Genomic DNA, 26529 nt, shown 5'->3' on the forward strand with positions numbered 1-26529 from the left:
GAGAGCTCTCTTGCTGGAATAGATCCCCCATCTATATCCTTTAGGCAGTTAGCAAAGAGATCAAAGTGTCTCCCTGAGTCTTTTGATCCTTGAAAATAATCAGCCTAGTTAACTCTCATGTTAAAGAGACACAGTTTGGGGGAGCATATTTTGCTCCCATACACACTATTAAATATTTGTTCGATTTTCTCCTGTAACTTAATTCTCAGACCAGACAGAAGAATTCAAAAGGGAAGAGGTATACACAAACTTATTTACAAAGCAGAAATAGAGACACAAACTTATTTACAAAGCAGAAATAGAGACACAGATGTAGAGAACAAATGTATGGAGACCAAGGGGGGAAAGGAGAGCATGCGATGAATTGGGAGACTGGAATTGACAAATATACACTATTGATACTGTGTATAAAATAAATAACTAATAAGAACCTACTGTATAGCACAGAGAGTTCTACTCAGTGCTTTGTGTGACCTGCTGCTGCTGCTGCTAAGTTGCTTCAGTCATGTCTGACTCTGTGTGACCCCATAGACAGCAGCCCATTAGGCTCCTCTGCCCCTGGGATTCTCCAGGCAAGAATACTGGAGTGGGTTGCCATTGCCTTCTCCAATGCATGAAAGTGAAAGTGAAGTCGCTCAGTCGTGCCCGACTCTTAGCGACCCCATGGACTGCAGCCTACCAGGCTTCTCCGACCATGGGATTTTCCAGGCAAGAGTACTGGAGTGGGGTGCCATTGCCTTCTCCAAACGGCAATGTGTGACCTGAAAAGGAAGGAAATCCAAAAGAGGGGATATATGTGTACATATAGCTGATTGACTTTGCTATATGGTGAAACTAGCACAACAGTGTAAAGCCACTATCTATACTCCAATAAAATTTTTTTTAATAAAAAATGGTAGAGGAAAAAATTTTACCTGCCCCCAAAAAAAGCTTTCTTTTGAATGAGGTTAAGGACTCTCCACAGTTCCTATTGACCCATATCACACTCTGAATACTGACGTGCACTTTTCACAACAGTAAAAGAAGCTGCTAGTCAAGTTTACCTGTGTAACCAGAGCCTGATAATCCAAGGCATTACTAATAAAAGTTTGAGAAAGGGTAGGTGCCATACCTGTCAACTTTTGTTAAACAACACTCTCAAATGTCACATCCCAAGCAGTCTTAATAAAAAGATTGAACTGAAGTTTCCTCCTTTCTCTGTTAATCCGAATCTTAAGTGCCTTTCAAGGCTTACCTCAAGAACTCTTTCAATGATGTCTTAAAAAAAAAAAAAAAAAACCTCTGGCAAGTATTAATTTCTACACTGTGCTGATCATTCATACAAGCTAATAGCTATATTATTCAACACAGTTCTTCATTTTCTTCTAACATATCATTTCTGGGTCTAAGTCTTATATGATTTTATCTAACCTTAGGACCCATGAATATGGTTTCATAGCAAGTGATTTGTATGTTTTCCAACATAACGACTCAGTCCACGTTTGATTTCAATATGAACAGCTACAACGACCAGTTTTGTGCACACTGACAACATCTCACCTTAGAACAATATTGTGCCTCTCGGTCTTTTTGCCTCAGAATCTTTTCCTTCCTCTAAGGAGCTTAAAAGCCAAAGCAGGAAAGTCCACTCTTCTGGAACCAACCCTTTAGCAATGGGAGTCAGAGTTCCATAGATAAATACTCTGGCTTCTGATTTTATACATGTCCTCAGAGATCTTTCAGTGGGGATTGAACACCGATTGTCGTCTACGGTAATCAGGCCAATAATGCATCCCTTTTCTACTTTTTTGTCTTACACATTCAGTTCCTTTCCTCCTGCTTCCACCAAGTAAACTGCTTGTCTTAGAATCTGTATTGTCAAGGGGATGGGAAGGTTTTGAAGAGAAAAGTTTCATTATTTAATTCTTTACCCCTATTTTCTAGCCTAATTCATATCTGTAAGTTGATTAAAATTCACATAGAATTTTCATAAACCTATTTTATTACATGCAAACTAATAATGAGAAGCCAGCCTGCCCATTTTTCAAATGAGGACATGGTGGTTTGTTGCTGTTATAAAGATTACAGTATTATTCATTCAACACAGTTTATCCACAGCCTCTCACTTTATAGTCAGAGCACTAAGGAAGCGCACAGAAAAGTTTTCTAAATCCATGTTTGCGGAGGGGGGCACTGACGAAGAATGGTTTCCCAGAAGAAGTGAAATCTAAACTGAGATGTGGGTGAATTTGGTCCACAAAAGCAGGACAAGTTCTAAAGGACTGATTATGCCATGTTGAGGAATTTTCATTTTATCATAATTGTGAAAATGGAGTCAATGAAAAATTTTATTTTTTTTGATGAAAAATTTTAATTGAGGGAGTTACATTATCATTCTGCTTCCAAGTGAAGACTAGATTAGATGACTTAAAAACTGGCAGGAGAAAAATAATTGATTCTAGGACTGAGGCAGGAAAAATGCAGGGTAAGTTTCAAGCATTTTGTAGTGACAGAAGTTAAGTAAATATTCAAAAAAAAAAAAAAAAAAAGAAAAGAAAAAGAACATGCCCAGGTGGCTCAGTGGTAAAGAGTCTGCCTGCCAATGCAGGAGACACAGGTTCGATCCCTGGATAGGAAGATCTCCTGGAGAAGGAAATGGCAAATCACTTTAGCATTCGTGCCTGGGAAATCCCATGAACAGAGGAGCCTGGTGGGCTCTAGTCCTGGGGTCGTAAAGAGTTGGACACGACTGAGCATGCAGGCATATGCATAGGGCTATAGGAACCAAGTGGGAATTACTCCCAATGGCAAAGCTGGAAGGGTTTTTGACCCACAAAATAAATAGCATAGTATTGGCTTATTTAAAACATAAATATTCATATTTTAACATGAATATTCATTCATGTTCATTCATTAGACTTTGTACTTACTTATGACAAAATCTAAACTGTTGGGGTTCAGGTGACCCATCACATAGGTTATTTTGAATTAAAGTGACTTAAGAAATGGCCAGTGTAGCAGGGATACTTTGATCCTCCTCTCTGTCTCCCTGAAAGTAGGAAATAAACCTCCCATGTGAAATTTCCCTCTCTGCATCTGGAAACGTAAGGACACCCATATGGCCTTATCACCAGAGACAGAGAATTGGCACCAAAATGCCTGTGTAAATAAAACTTGTCACTTCTTTAATTCACTACCCAAAGCCCAGACTCTCTTTAGAAGATTCACTAATTGAGCACCCAAACCTAAGTTTCTTTGTCTTGTCAGTTCAGTTCAGTTCATTAGCTCAGTCATGTCTGACTCTTTGTGACCCCATGAATTGCAGCACACCAGGCCTCCCTGTCCATCACCAACTCCTGGAGTTCACTCAAACTCACATCCATCGAGTTGGTGATGCCATCCAGCCATCTCATCCTCTGTCATCCCCTTTTCCTCATGCCCCCAATCCCTCCCAGCATCAGAGTTTTTTCCAATAAGTCAACTCTTCTCATAAGGTGGCCAAAGTACTGGAGTTTCAGCTTTAGCATCATTCCTTCCAATGAACACCCAGGGCTGATCTCCTTTAGAAAGGACTGGTTGGATCTCCTTGCAGCCCAAGGGACTCTCAAGAGTCTTCTCCAACAACACAGTTCAAAAGCATCAATTCTTCAGCACTCAGCTTTCTTCACAGTCCAACTCTCACATCCATACATGACCACTGGAAAAACCATAGCCTTGACTAGATGGATCTTTGTTGGCAAAGTAATGTCTCTGCTTTTGAATATGCTATCAGGTTGGTCATAACTTTCCTTCCAAGGAGTAAGTGTCTTTTAATTTCATGGCTGCAGTCACCATCTGCAGTGATTTTGGAGGCCCCCAAAATAAAGTCTGACACTGTTTCCACTGTTTCCCCATCTATTTCCCATGAAGTGATGGGACCAGATGCCATGATCTTCATTTTCTGAATGTTGAGCTTTAAGCCAACCTTTTCACTCTCCTCTTTCACTTTCATCAAGAGGCTTTTTAGTTCCTTTTCACTTTCTGCCATAAGGGTGGTGTCATCTTCATATCTGTGGTTATTGATATTTCTCCTGGCAATCTTGATTCCAGCTTGTGCTTGTCAATTGCTCATAAATTAATTGTTTCTTTGTTTAAAAAATATAAACATTTCTTGCTTCGGCCACCTTTTAGGCTCCACTCCTGTGAGAACTTCATGCACACAAATTAAACCTGTTTCGTTTTCTCCCATTTATTAATCTGTGTTAAATTTATTATTGGTCCAACCGAAAGAACTCAAAAGGGGTAGAGGAGGAAATTTCTCCCTCCCTGAGAATACTGATATAAATTAATTATTGGATACAAAAACAAACAAATAAGGGAAAAGAGACAAGTATCTCTTAGGAATCAAAAATAATTTATATAGATTATCTCCCTTCAAAAAGATTTAACTTCTTTTTTTTTTTAGACATCACCAATATGCAACTTCATTTTTGTTTTTTGACATTGTTTTAAACTTCCTTAGGGAGAATAATTTTTCCCAATGCTTGATGATAACTGTGGCAGATCTCATGAGTTTTTCTGCTCATTTTTAAATGCTATTGTTATAGCCCATAAACACAGGCTGGTTCCAATAAATGGAGTTTCATGCATGCATGCTACGTCACTTCAGTTATGTCCAACTTTAGCAACCCCATGTACTGTAGGCTGCTAGGCTCCTCTGTCCATGGGATTCTCCAGGCAAGAATACTGGAATGGGTTGCCACTTCCTTCTCCATGAACTTAACTTCTTTTATCCCTGATGTCAGCCACACTTAATGACTTTGTTCCAAATAATAGACTGTGCTGCTGCTGCTGCTAAGTTGCTTCAGTCGTGGCCGACTCTGTGCAACCCCATAGACGGCAGCCCACCAGACTTCTCCATCCATGGGATTTTCCAGGCAAGAGTACTGGAGTGGGTTGCCATTGTCTTCTCCATAATAGACTGTGAAAGGGGGGGTAAAACGTAACTTTGTAGTTGAGGAGATTGGCCTACACTACTTGAACCTGGTGACCAAGTTTCACTTTATCAGTGGCAATTCATGTTAATAGCATGTTTCCATGACATCCGATGAGAAGGGTATCTCATCATCTCTGCGATGTTTCTCCCCAAATCCATAACCCCAGTCTGATAATGAGAAAAAAAAAAAAAAGCACAAACAAACCCAAATTGAGGGACATGCTAAAAAACACGTGATTAGTACTTTACAAAACTCAGGCAGGAACAGGCAAAGTATAGGAACAAGGGATACCCCAGAGGAGCTGTCTCAGGTCAGAGGAGATTAATGAAACATGACTACTAAATGGGATGTCATATCCTGGATGAGATTCTGGGACCACAAAAAAAAAACTGGGCAGCAGTGGGAAAAGTAGTAAAGTCTAAATAAAATCTGAAGTTCAGTTCATAGAAATGTTCCAGTGTTGGTGCCTTAGTTTTGACAAAGCTACCAAGATAATGTAACAATATGGAAAACGAGGTGAGGGGTATACACAGACTATGTACTATCTTTTCAATATTTCTATAAACCTAAAACTATCCTAAAATAAGAAGCTCCCTTAAAGAAACAGCAGGATGCATTGAGAACAGTTCAGAGACTCTTTCAATGACTTGATAACAGTCTGAATTAGAGAGACACTGTGTCAGCAGAGAAGAGAGTCAGGATTCTTAAAGCAAGTCTAACATGACTTGGTGACTGTGTTGGGGAACAAAGGAATCTGGTGGTATAGAGATTGAGGACAGAGAGAACCTTTTTGGTGAGTGGATGAGCCAAGTCATAAATCTAGGCCCTCTGCCCCTTTAGAACCATTAGATGCATAGCATATAGTATACAGGAGAGCCCACCTGAAAGAACATAGGGAACTAATCCATGCATGGAGCAGAGTGATAGAATCAGACTAGAAAGAAGGGTGTGGATAAAAGATGAACTAGGAACACTGCAGTTGATTAGACTGAGCACCATGGATAAGTAAGGACCATGCTTTAAGCCTAAGATCTGAAATGAGGATGACACTCTCAAGAGAATAAGAAAAGTTTAGAAAAGGAGGGCTGACAAGAAAGATGATCATATTTGTTTGGTACAGTGTTTGGCAGAAAGCAAAGGGGAACTAAAAAGACTCTTAATGAAGGTGAAAGAGGAGAGTGAAAAAACTGACTTAAAACTCAACATTCAAGAAACAAAGATCATAGCATCCAGTTCCATCACTTCATGGCAAACATATGGGGAAACAATTGAAACAGTGACAGACTTTATTTTCTTGGGCCCTGAAATCACTGGATGGTGACTGTAACCATGAAATTAAAAGATGCTTGCTCCCTGGAGGAAAAGTTATGACAAACCTAGATGGCATATTAAAAAGCAGAGATATCACTTTGCCAACAAGATCCATCTAGTCAAAGCTATGGCTTTTCCAGGAGTCATGCATGGATGTGAGAGTTGGACTATAAAGAAGACTGAGTGCCGAAGAATTGATGCTTTTGAACTGTGGTGCTAGAGAAGACTCTTGAGAGTCCCTTGGACTGCAAGGACATCAAACTGGTCAATCCTAACACCGAATATTCATTGGAAAGACTGATGCTGAAGCTGAAACTCAAATACTTTGGCCACAAGATGCAAAGAACTAACTCCTTGGAAAAGACTCTGATGCTGGGAAAGATTGAAGGCAGGAGGAGAAGGGGAGGACAGAGGATGAGATGATTGGATAGCGTCATCGACTCAAAGAACATGAGTTTGAGCAAACTCTGGGGGATAGAGATGGACAGGAAAGCCTGGTGTGCTGCATTCCATGAGATCACAAAGAGTTGACATGACGAAGTGACTGAACAACAACAAAAGTGTTTGAAAATGATGTCAGGGCATCAGTTGAAATTCTCCAGGGTAGAATGAAGGCACATAGAGTCTGGAGACATAAATCATAAATCTAGAGATGTGAGAAAGACTAAGAAAAGATCATTTGAATTGGCAAGAATTCATTATTAAAATGCAAGCGGTTACTTTAACACTAGTAAGACTAGAAGCCAGAATCTACTCCGTTTTCATTTTCTTCACATTCTCTCTCTCTTGCTGCGCATGTTCCACACCCATCTACATTTCCTTATTTGAAATGTGGTTAGTCATCTATTGATCTTTCAACCTTAAATATACACTTCTACCTTTAGCAATGGAATTTTTCTTGGTTTCCTTACACCACAAAGCCATTTTTTTTTTCTTCCAGTAAACATTTGCCTGTCTCAGCTAGACTGTTTCCTTCTCCCCTATTTGAGCATTTAGTTAATCATTGCTGGAGAGGAGTCACTGCCAGGTTGGGAAAAGAGCAAAGCTGCTGAAAATGAGGCTCGGGTCTCTGTCAACAAGGAAAGATAGAAGGGGTGGTCTCCAGCACCGATGGCTCGCCCCCTTTTTTATACATAATTTTTTATTTGGCTGGGGACATAAGAACCACCCCCCCCAACCACCTTTAAAAAAAAGTCAATGCAAGAGCAGTTCAGAAGTTTCCTATTAATTAGATACACAGTGAAGAAAGATTTTACCAATCAGAGAAAAGAGAAAGGGCAGGAGGCTGATCCCAAATTTATCATAAGCTATAGTGTGTCAGTAGTAATAATAGTAACCATGTACTAAGCCCTTAGTGCCATGGGCTGAACCATGAGCTTTACATGCATCATCTTCTCTATTTCTCATGACAACTCCCTGAAGTAGGCATAGGTCCACAGTCCCTAATTCATAATACCAAACCAAGCAGAGTTCTGAAAACCAGAAATTTCTGTTGTTTTATTTTGTAACTCATTAGAAAAATCTGTCAAGAGATCATGTAAGGCTATTTACTTTCTTTACATGTTTTGCTACAGAATTGCTAGTGTGCTTTTCTAGAGGATGCTGCTCTAGACACCACCGAGCTTTCTATAATGCATCATCTGACTTCCCTAAAATTAAACAAAAACTTTGAATTCCAAAATTCATCTGGCAATCAGAGGTTTCAGAGAAGGGACTGTGAAAACTGAGGGTGATACATGTGAGGCGTAGCCCCAAGACATATAGGCAGAGATTTGAAATGAGATCTGTCATTCTCCAAACACTGAACTTTCATCATTAAATGACATACAGAAAATGTTATTATTTTAAGAGCTGTCACCACAATTGACCTTGGGGGAAGAATTGTTTCCATTGAGAAAAGAATTGATATCTTAAGGATCTAGGTGTCATTTGGTCCTGCTTTAGAAGCGGGTTGTTTTGTACTTGAGACTTCCAACAACACAAGAGGTGACTCTACACATGGACATCACCAGATGGTCAATACCCAAATCAGACTGATTATAGTCTTTGCAGCCGAAAATGGTGAACCTCTATACAGTCGGCAAAAAAGAGACTGGAGCTGACTGTGGCTCAAATCATGAATTCCTTAATGCAAAATTCAGGCTTAAATTGAAGAAAGTAGGGGAAACCACTATGCCATTCAGATATGACTTAAATCCCTTATGATTATACAGTGGAAGTGATGAATAGATTTAAGGAATTAGATCTGAGAGAGTGCCTGAAAAACTATGGACAGAAGTTCATAACATTGTACTGGAGGCAGTGACCTAAACCATCCTCATGTGCTATTTTATAGCATTTCGTTGTCTGGTGTGTGATATGATTTCCACCACCATTCCTTCGCAAAATTACTAAAGTCTACTATACCCACAAAGTCTTGAATATTCTTCCCATCTTATCAGGTACCTGCAGACTGAACAGTGTGGTTGGCTCTGGAGATTAAAAGAAAAAGTCATGACCTTGAAGGGTTCAGCCTAGTGGAAGAGATCAGAAAAATAAAAAATTAGAATTCACAGTTTTTTCTATAATAGAAGGATGCCCAAGTGCAGGGTTTATAAGTGAGCATGTCCTCCTGCCTAGCAGAGCACCGTTATTCTAGCCGTGTATACATGGGGGCAGCTGTAGCAGGGAAGACCACAAGTACATAGCACTGAAAGGTCAGCTTTAATAACTGTTATTGGGAAATATCCTACCGAGATTCCCAATGCTTAAAGCAATTTCCTTATTGGGTTCCAGAGTGCCTTTTGATCTCTTTAAGAAGTCCTTTATTCAAAAATATGATTGTCTAGAAAGTTGCTAAGAGCATAAACCTTAAAAAGTTCTATTACAAAGAAAAATATGTGCAACTTTGTATGGTGACACATGGTAACCAGACTTGCTGCAGTGATCATTTTGCAACATATAAGATGTCAAATCACTAAGTTCTACACCTGAAACCAATATAATGTTGTATGCCAATTATACTTCAGTAGAAAAAAAATCATCTCGATTGCTTTTTTCCTTTATTACCCCAACGGCAGATACTTATCACTTGCCTTTCATGCGTTGAATACAGAAAGGCTCTATAGAGGGTTTATGACATTATTTTGCTACTCTGGTAAATGATTAAAAGAACTAGGAATTTTGAGTTTGCAGAAATGAGTGTTTAAGAAATAGACTCACAGATATAGAAAACAAACTTATGGTTACCAAAGAGGATAGCAGGGTGGAGAGGGGAGAAATAATTTAGGAGTTTGGGATTAAATATATACAAATATCTGCACACTACCACATACAAACTACTGTATAGCACAGGGAACTATACTCAATATCTTGTAAAATGGAAAAGAATCTGAAAGAGAATAAATATTTAAATGTATAACTGAATCACTTTGCTGTCCACATAAAACTAACACAGTATTGTAGTTTAACTGTCCTTCAATTTAAAAAGAAAAGAGTGTTTAGATTGAGCCTGATAGTTATCTTCAAAAGTCTATATTTGAAGTACATTATTTCCAATCTTAAAACCCTTTTTGAACTCAGGTCTACTTTCAGGAACAGCCCCTATTTCCTTCTCTCTTTAGAGCAAAAGTTCTTCAAATATATGTCATTCTCTTCATTTCCGTTTTCTCACATTCTCTTCACTTTCTAACTTTCTTTGAATGGAATTTATATAATCCTTTCTACCAGCACCCAACACATAATAAGTTTGCATAAGTGGTGAATGAAAAAAATGCATTGGTTATAAAGCTTCAGTGAACTAAGGAAGTGGTGAGGTTGAGGCACTTCCCCATCTGCTTCACCCCACATGAACTGATGCGCTGAGTGTCAGCTAAAGGACAGGTACAGCAAAGTGATTCAGTTATACATACAGTGACTTGCGTGCTAAGTCACTTCAGTCATGTCCGACTCTTTGCAACCCTACAGACTGTAACCCACCAGGCTACGCTCTCCATGGGGTTCTCCAGACAAGAATACTGGAGTTGGTTGCCATGCCCTCCTCCAAGGGATCTTCCCAACCTAAGGATCAAACCTGGGTCTCTTAGGTCTCCTGCATTGGCAGGCAGGTTCTTTACCACTAGTGCTATCTGGGAAGCCCCAGTTATACATATACATGTATCTATTCTTTTTTCAGATTCTTTTCCCACGTGGGTTATTGTAGAACATTGAGTAGAATTCCTCGTGCTGTACAGCAGGTTCTCATCAGTTATCTCTTTTATACATAGTAGTATGTATCTGTTAATCCCAAACTTCTAAGTTATCCCTCCCCCTACATTTCCTCTTTGGTAATAGGTTTGTTTTCTAAGTGTGTGTGTGAGTGTGTAAGTGTGTGTGTAAGTTTTCTAAGCATGTAAGTGTGTGAGGACACACTTTTTTTTTAAGAAACTTCAGAACATCTCATGATGAGGGGATAAGACAGGCAAATTTTGTGTGGCAGAGTAAGTAAGAGTATAGCTTTGAGTTGGAAGATAATTAACAAGATTTTAGACATCATTGTTAGAATTTAACACATGGAGTAAGAGAAAGGTAACAATCCTCTAGTCCACTGCAGTGGTTAAACCATCCTGCAGTAGCATTCCAGATAATTCCCGTTAAAAAGCACAAAGACAAAATGGAACCACCCTGAGGAAGAAAAACTCAAAGCAATATTAAGTGAGAATAGTTGCCAGACTGGGTTGTCTCACAGAAGAGGACATTCAAAGTGAACAATAGTCATTATCAGCAAACATTTGGAGCATCAGGATGTGGTAAAACAGAACCGACCTGAGGTCAAGCAGTAGGATAAATAGGTGGAAATTCCAGAAAAGGTTTCAGCTCCGTAGAAGAAACTGCCGATCCCTGTCACCTGAAGTGTTTAAACACTGGCACATGCCCACTGGCAGACAGATGAGATTTTAAACATCAGATAAAGAGTTAGAACAGATGATTCTTGTCTTCCCCAATCCCATGGAGAACACGGTTATTCTAGAGAACAATGACAAACCCGGGAAAGTCATGTTGCGATAGCTAGCTGACATTTAGTTTGCCCTACAACTGTACTGTTAAAAAACAGCATTCAGGCTCCCTACATTTAACTACGAGACTTTTATGATGCGGATCTGATGATGATGTTAAAACAACCAGTTGATTGGATTTCTGAGAAATATGTGAGCTCGGTACCCTGTTGACACCTATAAAACGAGGGTGCATCCCCACTGCCTTCAACATTCTTTGACTACAAAAAAAGAAGCCCAAGAAAGAGAAGAATATTTTAACTCCAGTTATATTCTTAGTGGTAACAGACAAAGACCTATTTCAGTGACACCAAAGCAATTTGAGAAATAGCTCAGAGTGGATTTTCCATGGCCACAGGATGGGCCTTTACAAAGTCACGAAACATTAGGCAATAGCAGAGATAAGAGGGGAAGGCTGCCATCTACTGCCCACCACAGTGAACAAAGGTGTGCATCTGTGCGGGGCAAGTAGGTATTATAGAGAGAGAAGAACACATTAGATAAAAAATCCAGTATGGTATCTAAGCAAGAACAGACAGAAGATAATAAGGACCAGAAACTTACCAGTAGTGGTTTCTGGGCAATGGTTTCCAACAAGAGTGATACTGCATTGTGATAGGGGAAAGTGGTAGTTTCAATAATTGAAAATGGATTGATTATCCACAAATCTATGTTAAAAAAAGATTGAATCTTGACACCTATCTACATCATCTATAAAAATTAATTACAGTGGATTGTAGAACTTCTAGAATTATATCGAATATCTTCATAATATTGCAGCAGGCAAAACTTTCTTAAACAGGAGACTCTCCCCCAAAAGAGAACACTAAAGATAAAGGAGAAGATGGCTAAGTTGGAACCTGTTAAGATTAAGGACCTTTGTTCATTAAAAGATATAACTGAAAAGATGAAAATGTAAGCCACTCAATAGAAGAACATGTTCTTAATACATGGATCAAAAGGAAACTGAAGCTGGAGGAGTAAATGATCAGTTGTCAGTGGCAATATTAAATCAGGAACCCAGGCCTCCTAAAGCTTAAGCTAGTGCTAACCATGTCACTAAACTGAAATGCTCAAGTAACTGTTTCAAAGAGAAAAGTGGTGGGACATAAAGAAGTGCATTAGAAAGAACAAACAGGAGATTTGAAGTCATTTGTCAGATATACATTGTATGTGTCCTCAGTCGCTCAGTGTCCTGCTCTTTGCAACCCCATGGACTGTAGCCTGCCAGGCTCCTCTGTCCATAGCAAGAATACTGGAGTGGGTTGCCATTTCCTCCTCCAAGGGATCTTCCCAACCCAGGGATCAAACCCCATTTCCTGCACTGCAGGTGGATGCTTTACCACTGAACCACTGGGGAAGCTCCAGATATATATTATATAAATATACATATGTACACACACATCTAGATATATAAATGTATATACACATACACATGTGTATATATATATCAGTTCAGTTACTCAGTTGTGTCTGACTCTTTGTGACCCCATGGACTGAAGCATGCCAGGCCTCCCTGTCCAGCACCAACTCCCAGAGCTTGCTCAAACCCATGTCCATCGAGTTGGTGATGCCATCCAACCATCTCATCGTCTGTTACCCCTTTCTCCTCCTGCCTTCAATCTTTCCCAGCATCAGGGTCTTTCCCAAGGAGTAGTTCCTTGCATCAGGTGGCCAAAGTATTGGAGCTTTAGCTTCAGCTCAGTCCTTCCAATGAATATTCAGGGTTGATTTCCTTTAGGTTTGTCTGGTTTGATCTCCTTGCCGTCCAAGGAACTCTCAAGGGTCTTCTCCAGCACCACAGTTCAAAAGCATCAATTCTTCGGTGCTCAGCCTTCGTTATGGTCCAATTCTCACATCCATACATTACTACAGGAAATATGTGTACGTTAGTATTTGATCTCTGTGATCAGAAACATGACAATTGAAATCTTTGTGCCTTAGTTTCCTTACTTGTAAAATGGAAATAATAATGCTATAGGGTCTTTAAACAATGGAAATAAAGTACCGCAGTGGCTGGCATAAAGATTTGAAATTTTTTAGCCACAATGATTATAATTATAGTAATGATGATGATCTAATTTTTTTAAGTATTATTAAGTGATAAGTTTATGAACTTCTATGAGAGATTAAAGAGGAGGGGGAATCATAACTAATTGAATCAAGGACCATAGGTATTTTAGCCAAGCTTTAGAGGATGGGTACAAAATCACTGGTATCTTTTAAGAGAGTAGGCAGTATAAAGAAAAGAAGAGATCATTTAAGAAAAATCAGAAAGGTCCATGAATAGTGAAAAATGAGATTTAAGAGTTAAGATGCAGCTAAGTCAAAGAAGTCTTCAAATGTCAGGTTAAATACATGAAGCTGAGTCTCTCCAATTTCTGTAGTTTTTATACCAGTCAAACCTTGAGAACAGGAAGTGAAAATTAACAGGTGCTCAACCAATATCCCCATTCCAGCCAATACTATCAGCACCCATTACAACAGTTCTCTTAAGGTTTGTCATCATTCTTTATTCAGGTGAATAACTAGTCCTTGACACAAAGGATAGTAGGTCATAATACATTTGATTGAGTTCCTGATAATATGCTGATGGATATGTACACAGAGAGGTAAAATGAAAAGGGCTTTACACAAGGCTAGGCCATGTAAACACATTAAATATGACTAAATAGCCTAGAAAGTAGCAGAATTGTTCCAACCAGTGCTCATCCCATCCTCTAGGGCACATAGTATTTATTCTAACAGTATTTATTCTGTCAAAACATTGATCATAAGAAGCTTAAATATTTTACCATTATTCTAATCCATGGAAGGAAGAGTGATATTATTACCAGATAGCAATTATTATTCCAAGGGAGATGAAAGAATATTTTTGCACAATATTTATTTTTCTAGGTTTATTTTTACTCAAACCAAATATATTATGAAATACACTTTTATAGTTAAAGAAAATAATTTTTCCAGAGTTCTATCACAGTTGAAACGGCAGTACTGTAATTAGAGCCAGGTTTGTCTTTTCATGTCCTCTTCAATTTGTGCCTCCAAAGAGCCATCTCCTATCATAATTTAGGGCAGTTTCTAACTAGACTTTTACCCAGATTCTATAGTGAATAAGAAAACAAGATTGAATGGAGTCCATGGGATTTCATTGTAGTAAAATGTTTTTCAAATTGCAAGTCAGGACTGGTGAACTATGAGATAGGATAGAATAAAATGTAACAAGAACCATCACGTACCATAAGATTACATTTTATTTCTTAACAGTCTTGTCTATGACATACATATGTGTGTATGTATGTACTAGGCCATAACACAAAATCTATTTTTTCCTTTGGATCCAGAGTCAAAATGTCTAATAATCACTGTTTTGGAAAGAGCCTGGGCTTTGGCATCAGACGGTTCTAAATCTGAATGTCTTACTATTGCTATTATTATCTAAAGAGTTTCTGTTCCAGGGCGATCAGGGCTGATGCACTGGGATGACCCTGAGGGATGGGGTGGGGAGGGAGGTGGGAGGGAGGGTCAAGATGGGGAACACATGTACACCCATGGTAATTCACGTGAATGTATGGCAAAAAAACACCACAACATTGTAAAGTAATTAGTCTCCAATTAAAATAAGTTTTTAAAAAAGAAAAAAGAGTTCCTGTCCCAAGTCAATTCTCTCTCCTCAGACTACTTGTGAAACCAAAGAAAAATTCCTTTTCTATTAAAATTCAAATATTAACAGCCCCAACCCTTTGTGGTGGCTATTGGAAACTTCTTATTGACAATAAAACTATTTAAATTATGATTTGAAATGAACAAAACTTTACTCATTCAGATGATATTTATAAATGCTTAGCCTAAACTCCATGGGAGCAGAAATCATATGGATTTCCCTTATACTCAAGCCAGACTTTTTAAATAGCGAGTCTCTATGAATATTCAATTATAATAATGGTTGAGCAAATAAAAGACTAAAGAAGCCAGTGAATGACTACTCTAACAAGGCATAAAACTGAGTCTTTAAGAAAATCAGATATATACATGTACTACTCAACTTATGTTTTCAGTAAATATTTATTTAGAACCTACTCTTTTCCAGGTACTTTGCTTGCCACTGCACTAAATGAAACAACAAAATTTGCTCCCTAAAGGTGAAGAGATATTACATAATAATCATAGAAACAGCAAGGGAGTAGAAGTTAAGTGCTATGCAGGGTATCAGGAAATAATAAAATAACAAAAGTTAACATAGACGCAGAAGAGAATTAGGAAATGCTCAGAAAAGCAGCTCCATGAGAAAATGTAGCCTGAATCTGAGGGTTGAAAGCTAGATGCTCCCCCACGCCGCCCCCCTTCAAGAGAGAACAGAGAAAAGACCAATGTAGACTGTCAGACTGAACTAGCAGGAAACTGGTGGGGAATAAAGTAAGAGACACAGAAAAGACCCCACTCGTTCAAATCAACCTTTCCTAAGGTGTTGAACCATGGGAAACTGGAGCACTGCATGATCACATGCACACTCTCTAAAGATCACTGAATTATCCTATGGAGGGTAGCTTGGAAGATGAAATAACAGTAGATGTTGTTAGGAAACTACCTGAAAGAAATTTCAGAATGTCAAGGTGAAAATGATTGCATCATCTTAGATAGGACCGTGCAAGGGAATGAGATGTGTCCAGAATTGAGGTTATTCTGCACACAAAGTCAAGAAGAGACCTTGGTAATGAATTAAGAGTGGAAGATGGCACATGGTGAGGGTGAGGAAGGCATCAAGGAGAACACTTAGGTCTTGACCAACCAACCGGAAGAAAGAGAAGCAACTGGGAGGCTGAAGAGACAAATATCTGTGGCAAATGATTAAAACAGTAGTATAACATTAAATTTGAAGTGTTGATAGGATGTTAAAATTTTCAGGGAGGCACTTAATATCTGGGATGAAGAAGAGATCTAGCAAAGAGATACATATATGAGAAATATACAAAATTTTACATATGCAATTTAAATAAGGTAGATAAATGTGCTCACCTCAGTTCAGTTCAGTTCAGTTCAGTCACTCAGTCATGTCTGCCTCTTTGCAATCCCATGGACTGCAGCATGCCAGGCCTCCCTGTCCATCACCAACACCTGGAGTTTACTCAAACTCATGTCCATTGACTCAGTGATGCCATCCAACCATCTCACCCTCTGTCATCCCCTTCTCCTCCTGCCCTCAATCTTTCCCAGCATCAGGGTCTTTTCAAATGAGTCAGTTCTTTGCATCAGGTGGCCAAAGTATTGGAGTTTCACCTTCAGCATCAGTCTTTCCAATGAATATTCAGGACTGATTTCCTTTAGGATAGACTGATTGGATCTCCTTGTAGTTCAAAGAACTCTCAAGAGTCTTCTCCAACATCACAGTTCAAAAGCATCAATTCTTCCGTGTTCAGCTTTCTTTATAATCCAACTCTCACATCCATACGTGACTACTGAAAAAACCATAGCTTTGACTAGATGGATCTTTGTTGGCAAAGTAATGTGTCTGCTTTTTAATATGCTGTCTAGATTGATCATAGCTTTCCTTTCAAGGAGCAAGCATCTTTTAATTTCATGGCTGCAGTCACCATCTGCAGTGATTTTGGAGCCCCCAAAATAAAGTCTCACTGTTTCCTTTGTTTCTCCGTGTATTTGCCATGAAATAATTGGACTGGATGCCATGATCTTAGTTCTCTGAATGTTGACTTTTAAGCCAACTTTTTCACTCTCCTCTTTCACTTTCATCAAGAGGCTCTTTAGTTCTTCTTCATATTCTGCCATAAGGGTGGTATCATCTGCGTATCTGAGGTTATTGATATTTCTTCCAGCAACCTTGATTCCAGCTTGTGCTTCATCCAGTTCAGCATTTTGCATGATGTACTCTGTATACAAGTTAAATAAGCAGGGTGACAATATACAGCCTTGACGTACTCCTTTTCCTGTTTGGAACCAGTCCATTGTTCCATGTCCAGTTCTAACTGTTGCTTCCTGACCTGTATACAGATTTCTCAGGAGGCAGGTCAGGTGGTTTGGTATTCCCATCTCTTGAAGCATTTTCCAGTTTGTTGTGATCCACACAGTTAAAGGCTTTGGTGTAGTCGATAAAGTAGAAACAGATGTTTTTCTGGAACTCTCTTGCTTTCTCATTGATCCAACAGATGTTGGCAATTTGATCTCTGGTTCCTCTGCCTTTTCTAAAACCAGCTTGAACATCTGGAAGTTCATGGTTCATGTACTGTTGGAGCCTCACTTGGAGGATATTGAGCATTACTTTGCTAGCATGTGAGATGAGTGCAATTGTGCAGTAATTTGAACATTCTTTGGCATTGCCTTTCTTTGGGATTGGAATGAAAACTGACCTTTTCCAGTCCTGTGGCCACTGCTGAGTTTTCCAAATTTGCTGGCATATTGAGTGCGGCACTTTCACAGCATCATCTTTCAGGATTTGAAACAGCTCAACTGGAATTCTACCACCTCCACTAGCTTTGTTCATAGTGATGCTTCCTAAGGCCCACGAGACTTCATATTCCAGGATATCTGGCTCTAAGTGAGTGATCACACTATCATGGTTATCTCAGTCATGAAGATCTTTTTTGTATAGTTCTTCTGTGTATTCTTGCCACCTCTTCTTAATATCTTCTGCTTCCTCTTGCCACCTCTGTTTAATATCTTCTTTTTCTCTATAACCTTTAGTATAATCTGATATACTTTGTAATTATTTGATTTTTTTTTATTCCCTATCTCTCTCAAACTAAAATGTCATGGAAGGTTCATGAGAACAGTGATCCATCCCCATAGATTAGTACAGTTCTTTTTTTTCTTTTGAATACAGTTAACATACATCATGACCTGGGAGGGTTTAAGATTTCACTCTGGTTGGAAGCTGACAGGTTATTCTGCCACAGTTAAAGGCAGTCTGACAGAAGACACAGACTCCTGACTCAGAGAAAAGAGATGTAATTACTCAGTAGCAATAGCCAGAGTCCCAGCGTTTGCTGTGGTTCCCCAGGCCCAGCCTCCATAGTGCGACACGAAGAGGGCCAAGGAAACATACAGAGAAAGCACCATGAGCTACAAGGGAAGGATGCCAAGCTTTTAAAAATCCCTAAATTTTTTCAAGGGCACTATGCCTGGAAATTCCCTGGTGGTCCAACAGTTGGGATTTGGTGCTCTCACTGCCATGGCCCAGGTTCAATCCCTGGTTGGGGAACTAAGATACCACAAACCATGTGATGCAGATACACACAAAAAAGCATTATACCTGCCTAAACTTTGCCCTAGTGAGAGGTACTATCTTATACCCAATGGCAAACAAACCTCCCCTTTATATCAGAGAGAGAGACTAGTCTACATTCCAAGGCTATTTCCTGTACAAACACTCTTGAAAAGACTGTTTGAAACACATGCAGTCGATGTCTCTACCCATAAGACATGCAGAAAGATGAGAAAGAATTGAGAATTATCTCCCCAAATCACACATGAAAGAATTGAGAATTATCTCCCCAAACCACAATTGAAAGATCAATTCTTTGAGGTAGGTACTGTTATTATTTCCATCCCCAGGTGAACTTGTCCAAGGACATAGAGCTGGTAAGAGTCTCTGGGGAGCCCACTCTACCTTGGAGTACACACACACCTTAGGAAAGAGAGTCCTCCTTACCTCTAACCTGGCCCTCTGTCAGCTACTTTAGACTTTGTGAATGGGTGGCAGAAAAAGACAGAAAAGAGAGAAAGAATTTTAAAAGCTGAAGAAAAAGAAGCAAGAGTGGAGTTTTTCAGATATTCATACCTCTTCATACACCCAGAATTATAGAAGACGAGAACTTTTGAGTTCACCTTACAGATGAGAAAACCAGGACTTGACCATGGGCTTTCTCTCCATAGTCAGAGGAAGTTAGGGCAAGAACCAAGTAACCACTAGTAATCGCTTCCTGACAGTCTTTACCTTGCACATTTCAGGCCTAGGGCATTCCTCCCCTACACCTTTCTTACACTGGTGTTGTGCCCCAAACCTGCAGGACAGGCTATGCTACGGAGTCAATCAATAACCAAGATCTGTGACGCAGAGCAGGAGGTGGAGACTGGAAGCCCACGCTGCCTATATCACCCTTCCAGTCCCAGGGTTCCAGAGCCAAGTGGTAAGTTCGGTGCAGTTTTCGACTGAGCTCTAGAACCAGCACTTCAGCCATGAAAGTGGCAAGCATCTTTCTCCTCACTGCCTTGGTTCTGATGAGTATATCTGGTAGGTGTCTTTCCGTATTTTTCTGATTTGAGTAAAACCTTTTTGACCTGTTGTCTTATTGAGCACATTACTTTCAAGACTTAGAGTCTACTCTTGAACAGATCTTTTGGTTCTAGGGAGATGAAACAGGATCAGCGGATGAGAATTATATATAGAAAGAAGGATTTTAACATAACACAGGAAAACAATTTTACTAGTGTTCAGACATGAAATGTTTTTTTCCTCAGGTAATGAAGCTGACTCTTCATCAGAGATATGGTAGAAAAATGAAGGGATTATTTCAACATCAAGTACCCTTCTAACTCTGTGCATGTTTAAGGCCAATTTACAAATTTTATGTTCTCATGGAATTGTAGAAATAGGTTACAATGGTTTCCAGTTATTCAGTGTACAGGGCAGAGTTTAAGAATTTGACCTTTGACCTACAGAATATTTTTAGAAAAAATATTCTTCTTGAATAGATGGTGTGTGTTTATCTTCAAACTGTCTTGATAATGCTGAGAGACGATCTGAACCCCCAGAATCGGCATCAGCTTCCTTTTCGTCTTTGGAAATGGATAATGTGTTAAATTTTTTATCAGATCTAGCAAAGAAACCAAATCACTTTATGAAAACAGGAACAATGCTGTTTGTTGTATTTGCTAAATATTTATGGGAGCAGTGGTCCCTTTTCCATTTCTCATGCATATCAATTAATACAGATAGATGCCTGTGTGGCGATCACCTGCTCATTAAATCTTAGACTCAACTAAATTCTAAAATCCAGTGGGACTCTCACCACATCAGGTTCTGACTATTCCAGGGACCTTCTTTTCCAAGCCCGTGAGTGTCTTATGCCTTTTTCAAAACATTTAGCTCAGGAGAACTACCTCCTTACCTAGTTGACCTCAGAGATTGTTAATAACAAAATCAAACTGACCAACATCAAATTAGTCCATCTTCCCTGCAATGAGCTCACCCACAGTCACCATATCCTACATAAACATGATGTCATCAAGACCTGCTATTGTCTGGAGAATGCAGCATGACAATTTTAAGTATCTACCTGTAAATTCAAAAAATGTGAATTAAACTAATAGCACAATGCAATGGACGAAAAGAGGTGTTTGGGAACCAAAGTTTGAGTTGTCAGAAGATTCCGCTTTTTTAGCATCACTTTCAAAAGAAGACTTGCGTATAAATATAAAAGTTGGTTTTGCATCACAAGACCTGGTAATTGCTAGTGTTAACTGTTTTACTGGTTATAGAAACTCTCCATACCTTTATCTATAAACTTGAGATAGATACTTACATTTCCTACATCAATAACAAGTTGCTAACTAGAATGTCAGTGAGCATTCAGAAGGTATTTGCTCTGTGCCTGAGACATCTGAAGCAGTAAGTACATCATTTTTATTTTCAAGGAAATAAGTCAACTTGTCTTAAATATACAAAACTTTTGTCCTAATCAAATTTTTGCTTAATTTTTTTGAGATTTCAGAAGGCAGGCTGTGAGTGAACAGCAGTGAGATGTCCTTGAGGAAAAAAGACGGAAATAAGAAGGGCTAGGTGGCGAAAGAGGCCAGCAGAGAAGACATAGACTTAAATGGAAGCAGACATTTCTGAATGAGAATACATCTGTCCTCTCCCATTCAAGACTCAATTTCACATGTCTGATTTATGTTTTCCAGGTAACAGTGGAGCTAACATCCTGGGAAGAGAGGTAGAGATAATTTTGTAATTTTTTTTTAACCTCTGGGGCTAGAAGTGTTTGTTCCAACCAAAGCATAGTCTAACTCGCCTTTCAATTTATCCTCAAGTTAATACAAAGAGTATGAACAAGGCTTAACCTACTAAATGTGGGTAGTAATTGTAGTTCCCCATAGGTGCTTATGTTGAAGGACAAATTCTCAGATACATGGGCAATTTCTGTGTAGTCATGTTTGCTGTAAAGGGGTTTTTATATGTAGTGGGACTATCCTGTAAGACAAGAATTTTAAGTGGACACCAGTGGAAGAAGTGTCCTCTTCTCATTACATTTATATATAGTGAGAAGGCCAATGACAAACCAAAAGTGCATGAGTAAATAAAATATTACACTTGGGATGTATTATAAAGAAGTTCTGATTCCATTAGCAACTTACCCTAGAGTTTCCCTGGTGGCTCAGTGATAAAGAATCAATTAATATCAGTGCAAGAGAGACATGGGTTCGATCCATGGTTGGGGAGGATCCCACAAGCTGCGGAGCAAAAAAACATGTTTGCCAAAACCATTGGCAAATGGGGTTAGCACTCTAGAGCCCAGGAACAACAATGACTGAGCCCTCGAGCTGCAACTCCTGAAGCCCATGGGCCCCTAGACTCATGCTCCACAACAGGAGAAGCCAGCGCAATGAGAAGCCCACACCCGCTAACTAGCGAGTAGCCCACGCTCACTGCAACCAGAGAACGTCTGCACAGCAACAAAGACCCAGTGCAGCCAAAAATAAAGAAATAATAGAGTCACGTGGCGAAGAGCTGACGTTCAGGACCTAGACTGACAGGGTTTAAATCCAGGAACCAGTAATTATTAAGTGTGTGACCTAGGATGATTTACTCCGTTTGTACTTCGTTATCCTTCCTAGAAGAAAAGTAGGATAAAAAGTTCATAGGCTAGTTGTGAAGTTTAAATACAATAATACATAAAAAGCATTCAGGACAGTGTCTGCCCTGTGAAAGTCATTTCATAATTACTAGTTCTTACTGATGGTAGAGAAAACAGGCTGTGCAAAAACTCCAAAGGTGGAAGGCACCGCATGTCTTTAAGTGATTTGGTAACAGGGTAACAGGACTACTGTGTGCAAGGAAGAACATGCTTCAAGGTGTGGCTGACCTGAGAGAAGCTAGCACTTGTAGTGACTGTAAACTTGAGCATTATCTCACTCACCTTATTCAAACCTCACAACACCATGATGAGACAGGTAGGAAAAAGGACAATATCATTCTTGTTTTGCAAATGAAGTGACTGTGGTTCAGAGACACCAAGAGATTTACCAATGTCACACAGCCTGTAAGGAGAAGAGGCATTACTTAAAACCAGGTTTTCTGAACACAAATTTTGGATTCTGCCCTTTAGAACACTTAGTATCATCCTTCCAATGCATTTTTAAGGTGATCAACTCAGGAAGATTTTAGAGACTGTGCTATAAATTCAAAAAATGAAAAATGATTCATTCCATTTATAGGCCAAGTGTACAAACGAAGTGAACGGATGTCCCAGGATCTATAACCCTGTCTGTGGGACAGATGGAGTTACTTACGCTAATGAATGCTTGTTATGTATGGAAAATAAGTGAGTACAAGCTTGAATTTCTTTTAAAATATATATTTTAAGCTAGAAGTCTTTAGGTTTTTATATATCTAAGATCAGTGAATATGCCAATAACATGAATTTCACCATGTGAAAAACAAAGTACCTAGTTTCCCCCCAAACATTCTTGATCTCTTTTTCTCTTTATATATCTGTAAAGATTATATAGAAGTGTGTGTGCATTATGATAGAAAAGAGTATAAGTTGTGTCAAGCATTGTACAAGGTATTTAATATTCTCAATGACTCTATGAGGTAAATAATACTAAGCTTATTATGCCCAGGAGAAAATTGAGATTTAGTTAGTTTAAATAATGCTCAGCAATGAGTGACAGATCTGGTACGAAATCCTTGCTCTTTCCATGATAAAGTCAGGTACCAGCCTAAGTACGTGTGAGATACAGAAGAAAATTCTCCAGGTTTTGTCTCCATTTACTTATGCTCAACACTAACACAATGGGGTCAGTAGTAGTGTAAGCAAAGGCTCTGCGAGCACAAAATCAAAAAGAATTAATCATGCCTGCTAGGATTTTGAGAAGTTTGGAGGCTTTCTCTAGGACATTCTAAAGAAGGAGAGAGAAGCATTCCAATATGAAGAAAAAACTGAACAAAAGCCAGAAAGTAAGTAATAATATGGTGCAGTATAAAAGGTGTTTAAGAAATTACCAAGCAATAGAGGAGGGGAAGTGTTTGAATGCTTCTTTCGATTAATTTTTTTTAATTTAAAAGTCAGTTCTGTGATAAAAACCCAAAGCTTGTATAGCAAATGAGATAGTATGGATTTTTTAAAGGTCACAATATACCCCAAATTCCATTAAACTTAAAAAAGCATTCTTCGCAATAGTAATCATCGTGTTTACTAAAGTCCTCAAATATGCAAATGTGAATTATATTGATTAGGTGACCACAAACCTATTTTGGAAACACTTTTTTTAACGGATGTGAGAACCAGCCTCAGTGGAGTTTCTGAACTGACTGTAGGTGGCTAGGTGATGGGAATCAGACTCATGAGCTCAGAGAAATAAATTTGCCACAGATGTTCTGTCTTTGCTACTGAACACTTTCTGTCAAGCATTGTGCTAGTCTCCTCCACTTTCCTTGTGAATATAACTAAGAGAAAATAGCACAAATAAGGTAGCTCCTTGTAACTTGTGACAAGCGCCATTAAATGGGTATTAGCAATGCGCTACAGGAATGAAGAAGAGAGACAGATTGCCTCTTACTGAAAGGGTCAAGAAAGGATTCATGAAAAGGAAGTCATTTAAACAGCGATCTGTTTTCAGAGTATCACAAAAGCCTTCCAGGTTAAATAAAGATGTAGAATGGTCAAACAAAAGAGATTCCACAAGGAACCTAGAAAACTGTTATTTCGGAACTGATGTGTGTTAAGACTGTGATTTAGGCTCAAATGAGTGCATGTACTTCCATCATTCCACTGCTCTAATTCACTGTATTATGAACCCTCTTTTTGATCTGCTTTAAATCATTTCAGAAAATTCTTGGTATTTAACAAGGATTGTGGAATTAGGTTCCCAGGGAGAAATATTTAATATCCTAAAGTTTTAGGCCGAAAACATTAAATTCTCTGCTTTTAAAAAAATTATAAAAGAAAGTTGAAACCACCTGTTAATTTTCTCATGGCCTATGTTATTGATGTTAAAGTCAAACACCATATTTCTGCCCAAGGGGAGGGGAAAGCAGTACAACAGCCTTGAGACTTGGGCGATTTCCATGTGCCAAGATCAAACAGCCCAATATTTAGAGTGAAACCCTGGAAAAACACGAGCATAGGGCTGGGACACCCTGTTTCTTTAGACTTTAAAAATCTATCAGCCCTACCTGCTTTTTCTATTCTTTTAAAAATATGTAAATAAGGGAGCAATATTTGAATGCCTGAAAAAGTAATTTCTCTTCCTATATTTCTCTGATAAGAAAGCAGGAGAGAGAAATGTGGCTTTTTGAAAAGTACCATTTAAAAAAAGATATTTTTAGTTGGAGGATAGTTGTTTCACAATGTTTATACAACAGTGTGAATCAGCCATAAGTATACGTATGTCTCCTCCCTCTTGAACTGCCCCCGCCTTATCCCACCCCCCACCCCAGGCTGTCACAGAGTACTGCGTTGAACTTCCTGTGTTGAACAGCAACTTTCTATTAGATTTCTGTTTTACATATGGTAATATATATGCTTCAGGGCTACTCATGTATCATTTTGCTTTTCTTTCTACTGCTCATTAAAACCCCCAAACAAGTATTAATATATTGTATGGTTAACTAGATCCAGGTTCTGACCCTAGTTGTTTTGTTTCGAGATGAGTAGACGAACGAGGGCTTGCATCTCCTTGGTCATTATGCTCCTGGCAGATATATTCAGTAAGAACTTTTTCTCCAATTACACTATATCTTCTCAGGCAACCTACACTGGCAAATTCTTTTCTATAAACTAGCATTCTCCTGTAAGAACTTTTTGCAAGGACGGAAATGCTGTCCAATATGGAGGCCTCTAGTCACGGCACCAGCACTTAAAACGTGGCTACCATAACCAAAAAGCTGGACTTTTAACATTGTTAAACTGATTTAAATTTAAGCAGCTATATGAGATCATGCCAGCTGTCATGGACAGCATAGCTATGGAAAATAAGTCAAACCATGGGGTCTGTCTAGATGCTAACTAAAGCAACTATCCTACGAGATAGGGATACGATTTCCTTTTGCAAAATCTCACAGATGGGAATCCCCAGAGTCCTAAGGCAAAGGTCCGAAAGTAGCCTGGGCACCTGCTAAGCTGGAAATCTGGTGGCTAGAACAATGATGTCAGCAGGAAAAGCAACAATGGATTAAAGATTAATTCCAAGGCTTTTAATGATGCCCTGCTGGATCTGTCAACTCTACAAGGATGAACATTTTCCCCTTCTGTTGTATCCTCAATATAGGTAGTAGTTCTCAATCAGTATTTGATGACTTAATAAGTGAATGAATATATGAATAAGAGAAACAGAAATGGAAGGAAAACTCAAACCTCTCATTTTAAATAAAGCTGAATTTTTTCCTTGTTTTCCCTCCATAGTTACATTTTCTCAGCCAAGTTTAAACTAATTTTTTTTCCCCCAATCTCTTCTACAGGGAACGTCAGACTCCTGTCCTCATTCAAAAATCTGGGCCTTGCTGAGAACAAACGTTCTGAAATCCCATAAGTACACTACAATGCGTGGCTGGCCTGATTGCTGAATAAAATGCATCTAAATACGTCCTGTTGCTTCCATATGCTTTTTCCTCAAAGGCATGTTTGATTATACCGAGAACAGAGGCTGGAAGCAAACTCAAAATAAACCAAGTTTTACAGAATACAGCAATCCTATAATTTTGGACAGGGTTTCTTTCAGGATGCTTTTCCCTTCCCCATCCTCCTCACATTCTGAGGACTCTGTCCCAGGAAATGTGACTGCAGACGTTAAGTGACAGGATACAGTTGATCACAAATATCGTAATCCCATGGGGATTAGACTAGCATTTTAAGAAACAATTGGAAAACTCTCAGTCCAGAAACATGTTGCCTCATACCATTCACTGACTGAAATAATTTCTTTAGGGTTCCTTGGAATTTAACTGAGCCTCTATTGTGCCTGGCACTAGTCTAGGCAGAGAGGCATATGATTCTGAAATGCTGCCTGTCCAGTGG

General features: G+C 39.0%; 1 protein-coding gene across 1 annotated transcript; it reads left to right on the top strand.

Annotated features, from left to right (window-relative positions):
* SPINK1 (serine peptidase inhibitor, Kazal type 1) lies at positions 19366-26099 on the top strand. The gene is made up of 4 exons (XM_005683116.3): positions 19366-19523; positions 21194-21225; positions 22727-22833; positions 25974-26099. The coding sequence occupies exons 1-4, from the start codon at positions 19469-19471 to the stop codon at positions 26017-26019; spliced, it is 240 nt and encodes a 79-aa protein (XP_005683173.1). The 5' UTR covers positions 19366-19468; the 3' UTR covers positions 26020-26099.

This window comes from Capra hircus, chromosome 7 (assembly GCF_001704415.2).
Source record: "Capra hircus breed San Clemente chromosome 7, ASM170441v1, whole genome shotgun sequence".
NCBI classification, from domain to species: Eukaryota; Metazoa; Chordata; class Mammalia; order Artiodactyla; family Bovidae; genus Capra; species Capra hircus.

What these genes read in the sequence shown, in the direction of transcription:
- SPINK1 (XM_005683116.3), top strand. Translation starts at nt 19,469, where the DNA reads ATGAAAGTGGCAAGCATCTTTCTCCTCACTGCCTTGGTTCTGATGAGT. An exon ending in GGTTCTGATGAGTATATCTG is followed by an intron (nt 19,524 to 21,193) that starts GTAGGTGTCTTT and finishes TATGTTTTCCAG; the next exon opens with GTAACAGTGGAGCTAACATC. An exon ending in TTGTTATGTATGGAAAATAA is followed by an intron (nt 22,834 to 25,973) that starts GTGAGTACAAGC and finishes TCTCTTCTACAG; the next exon opens with GGAACGTCAGACTCCTGTCC.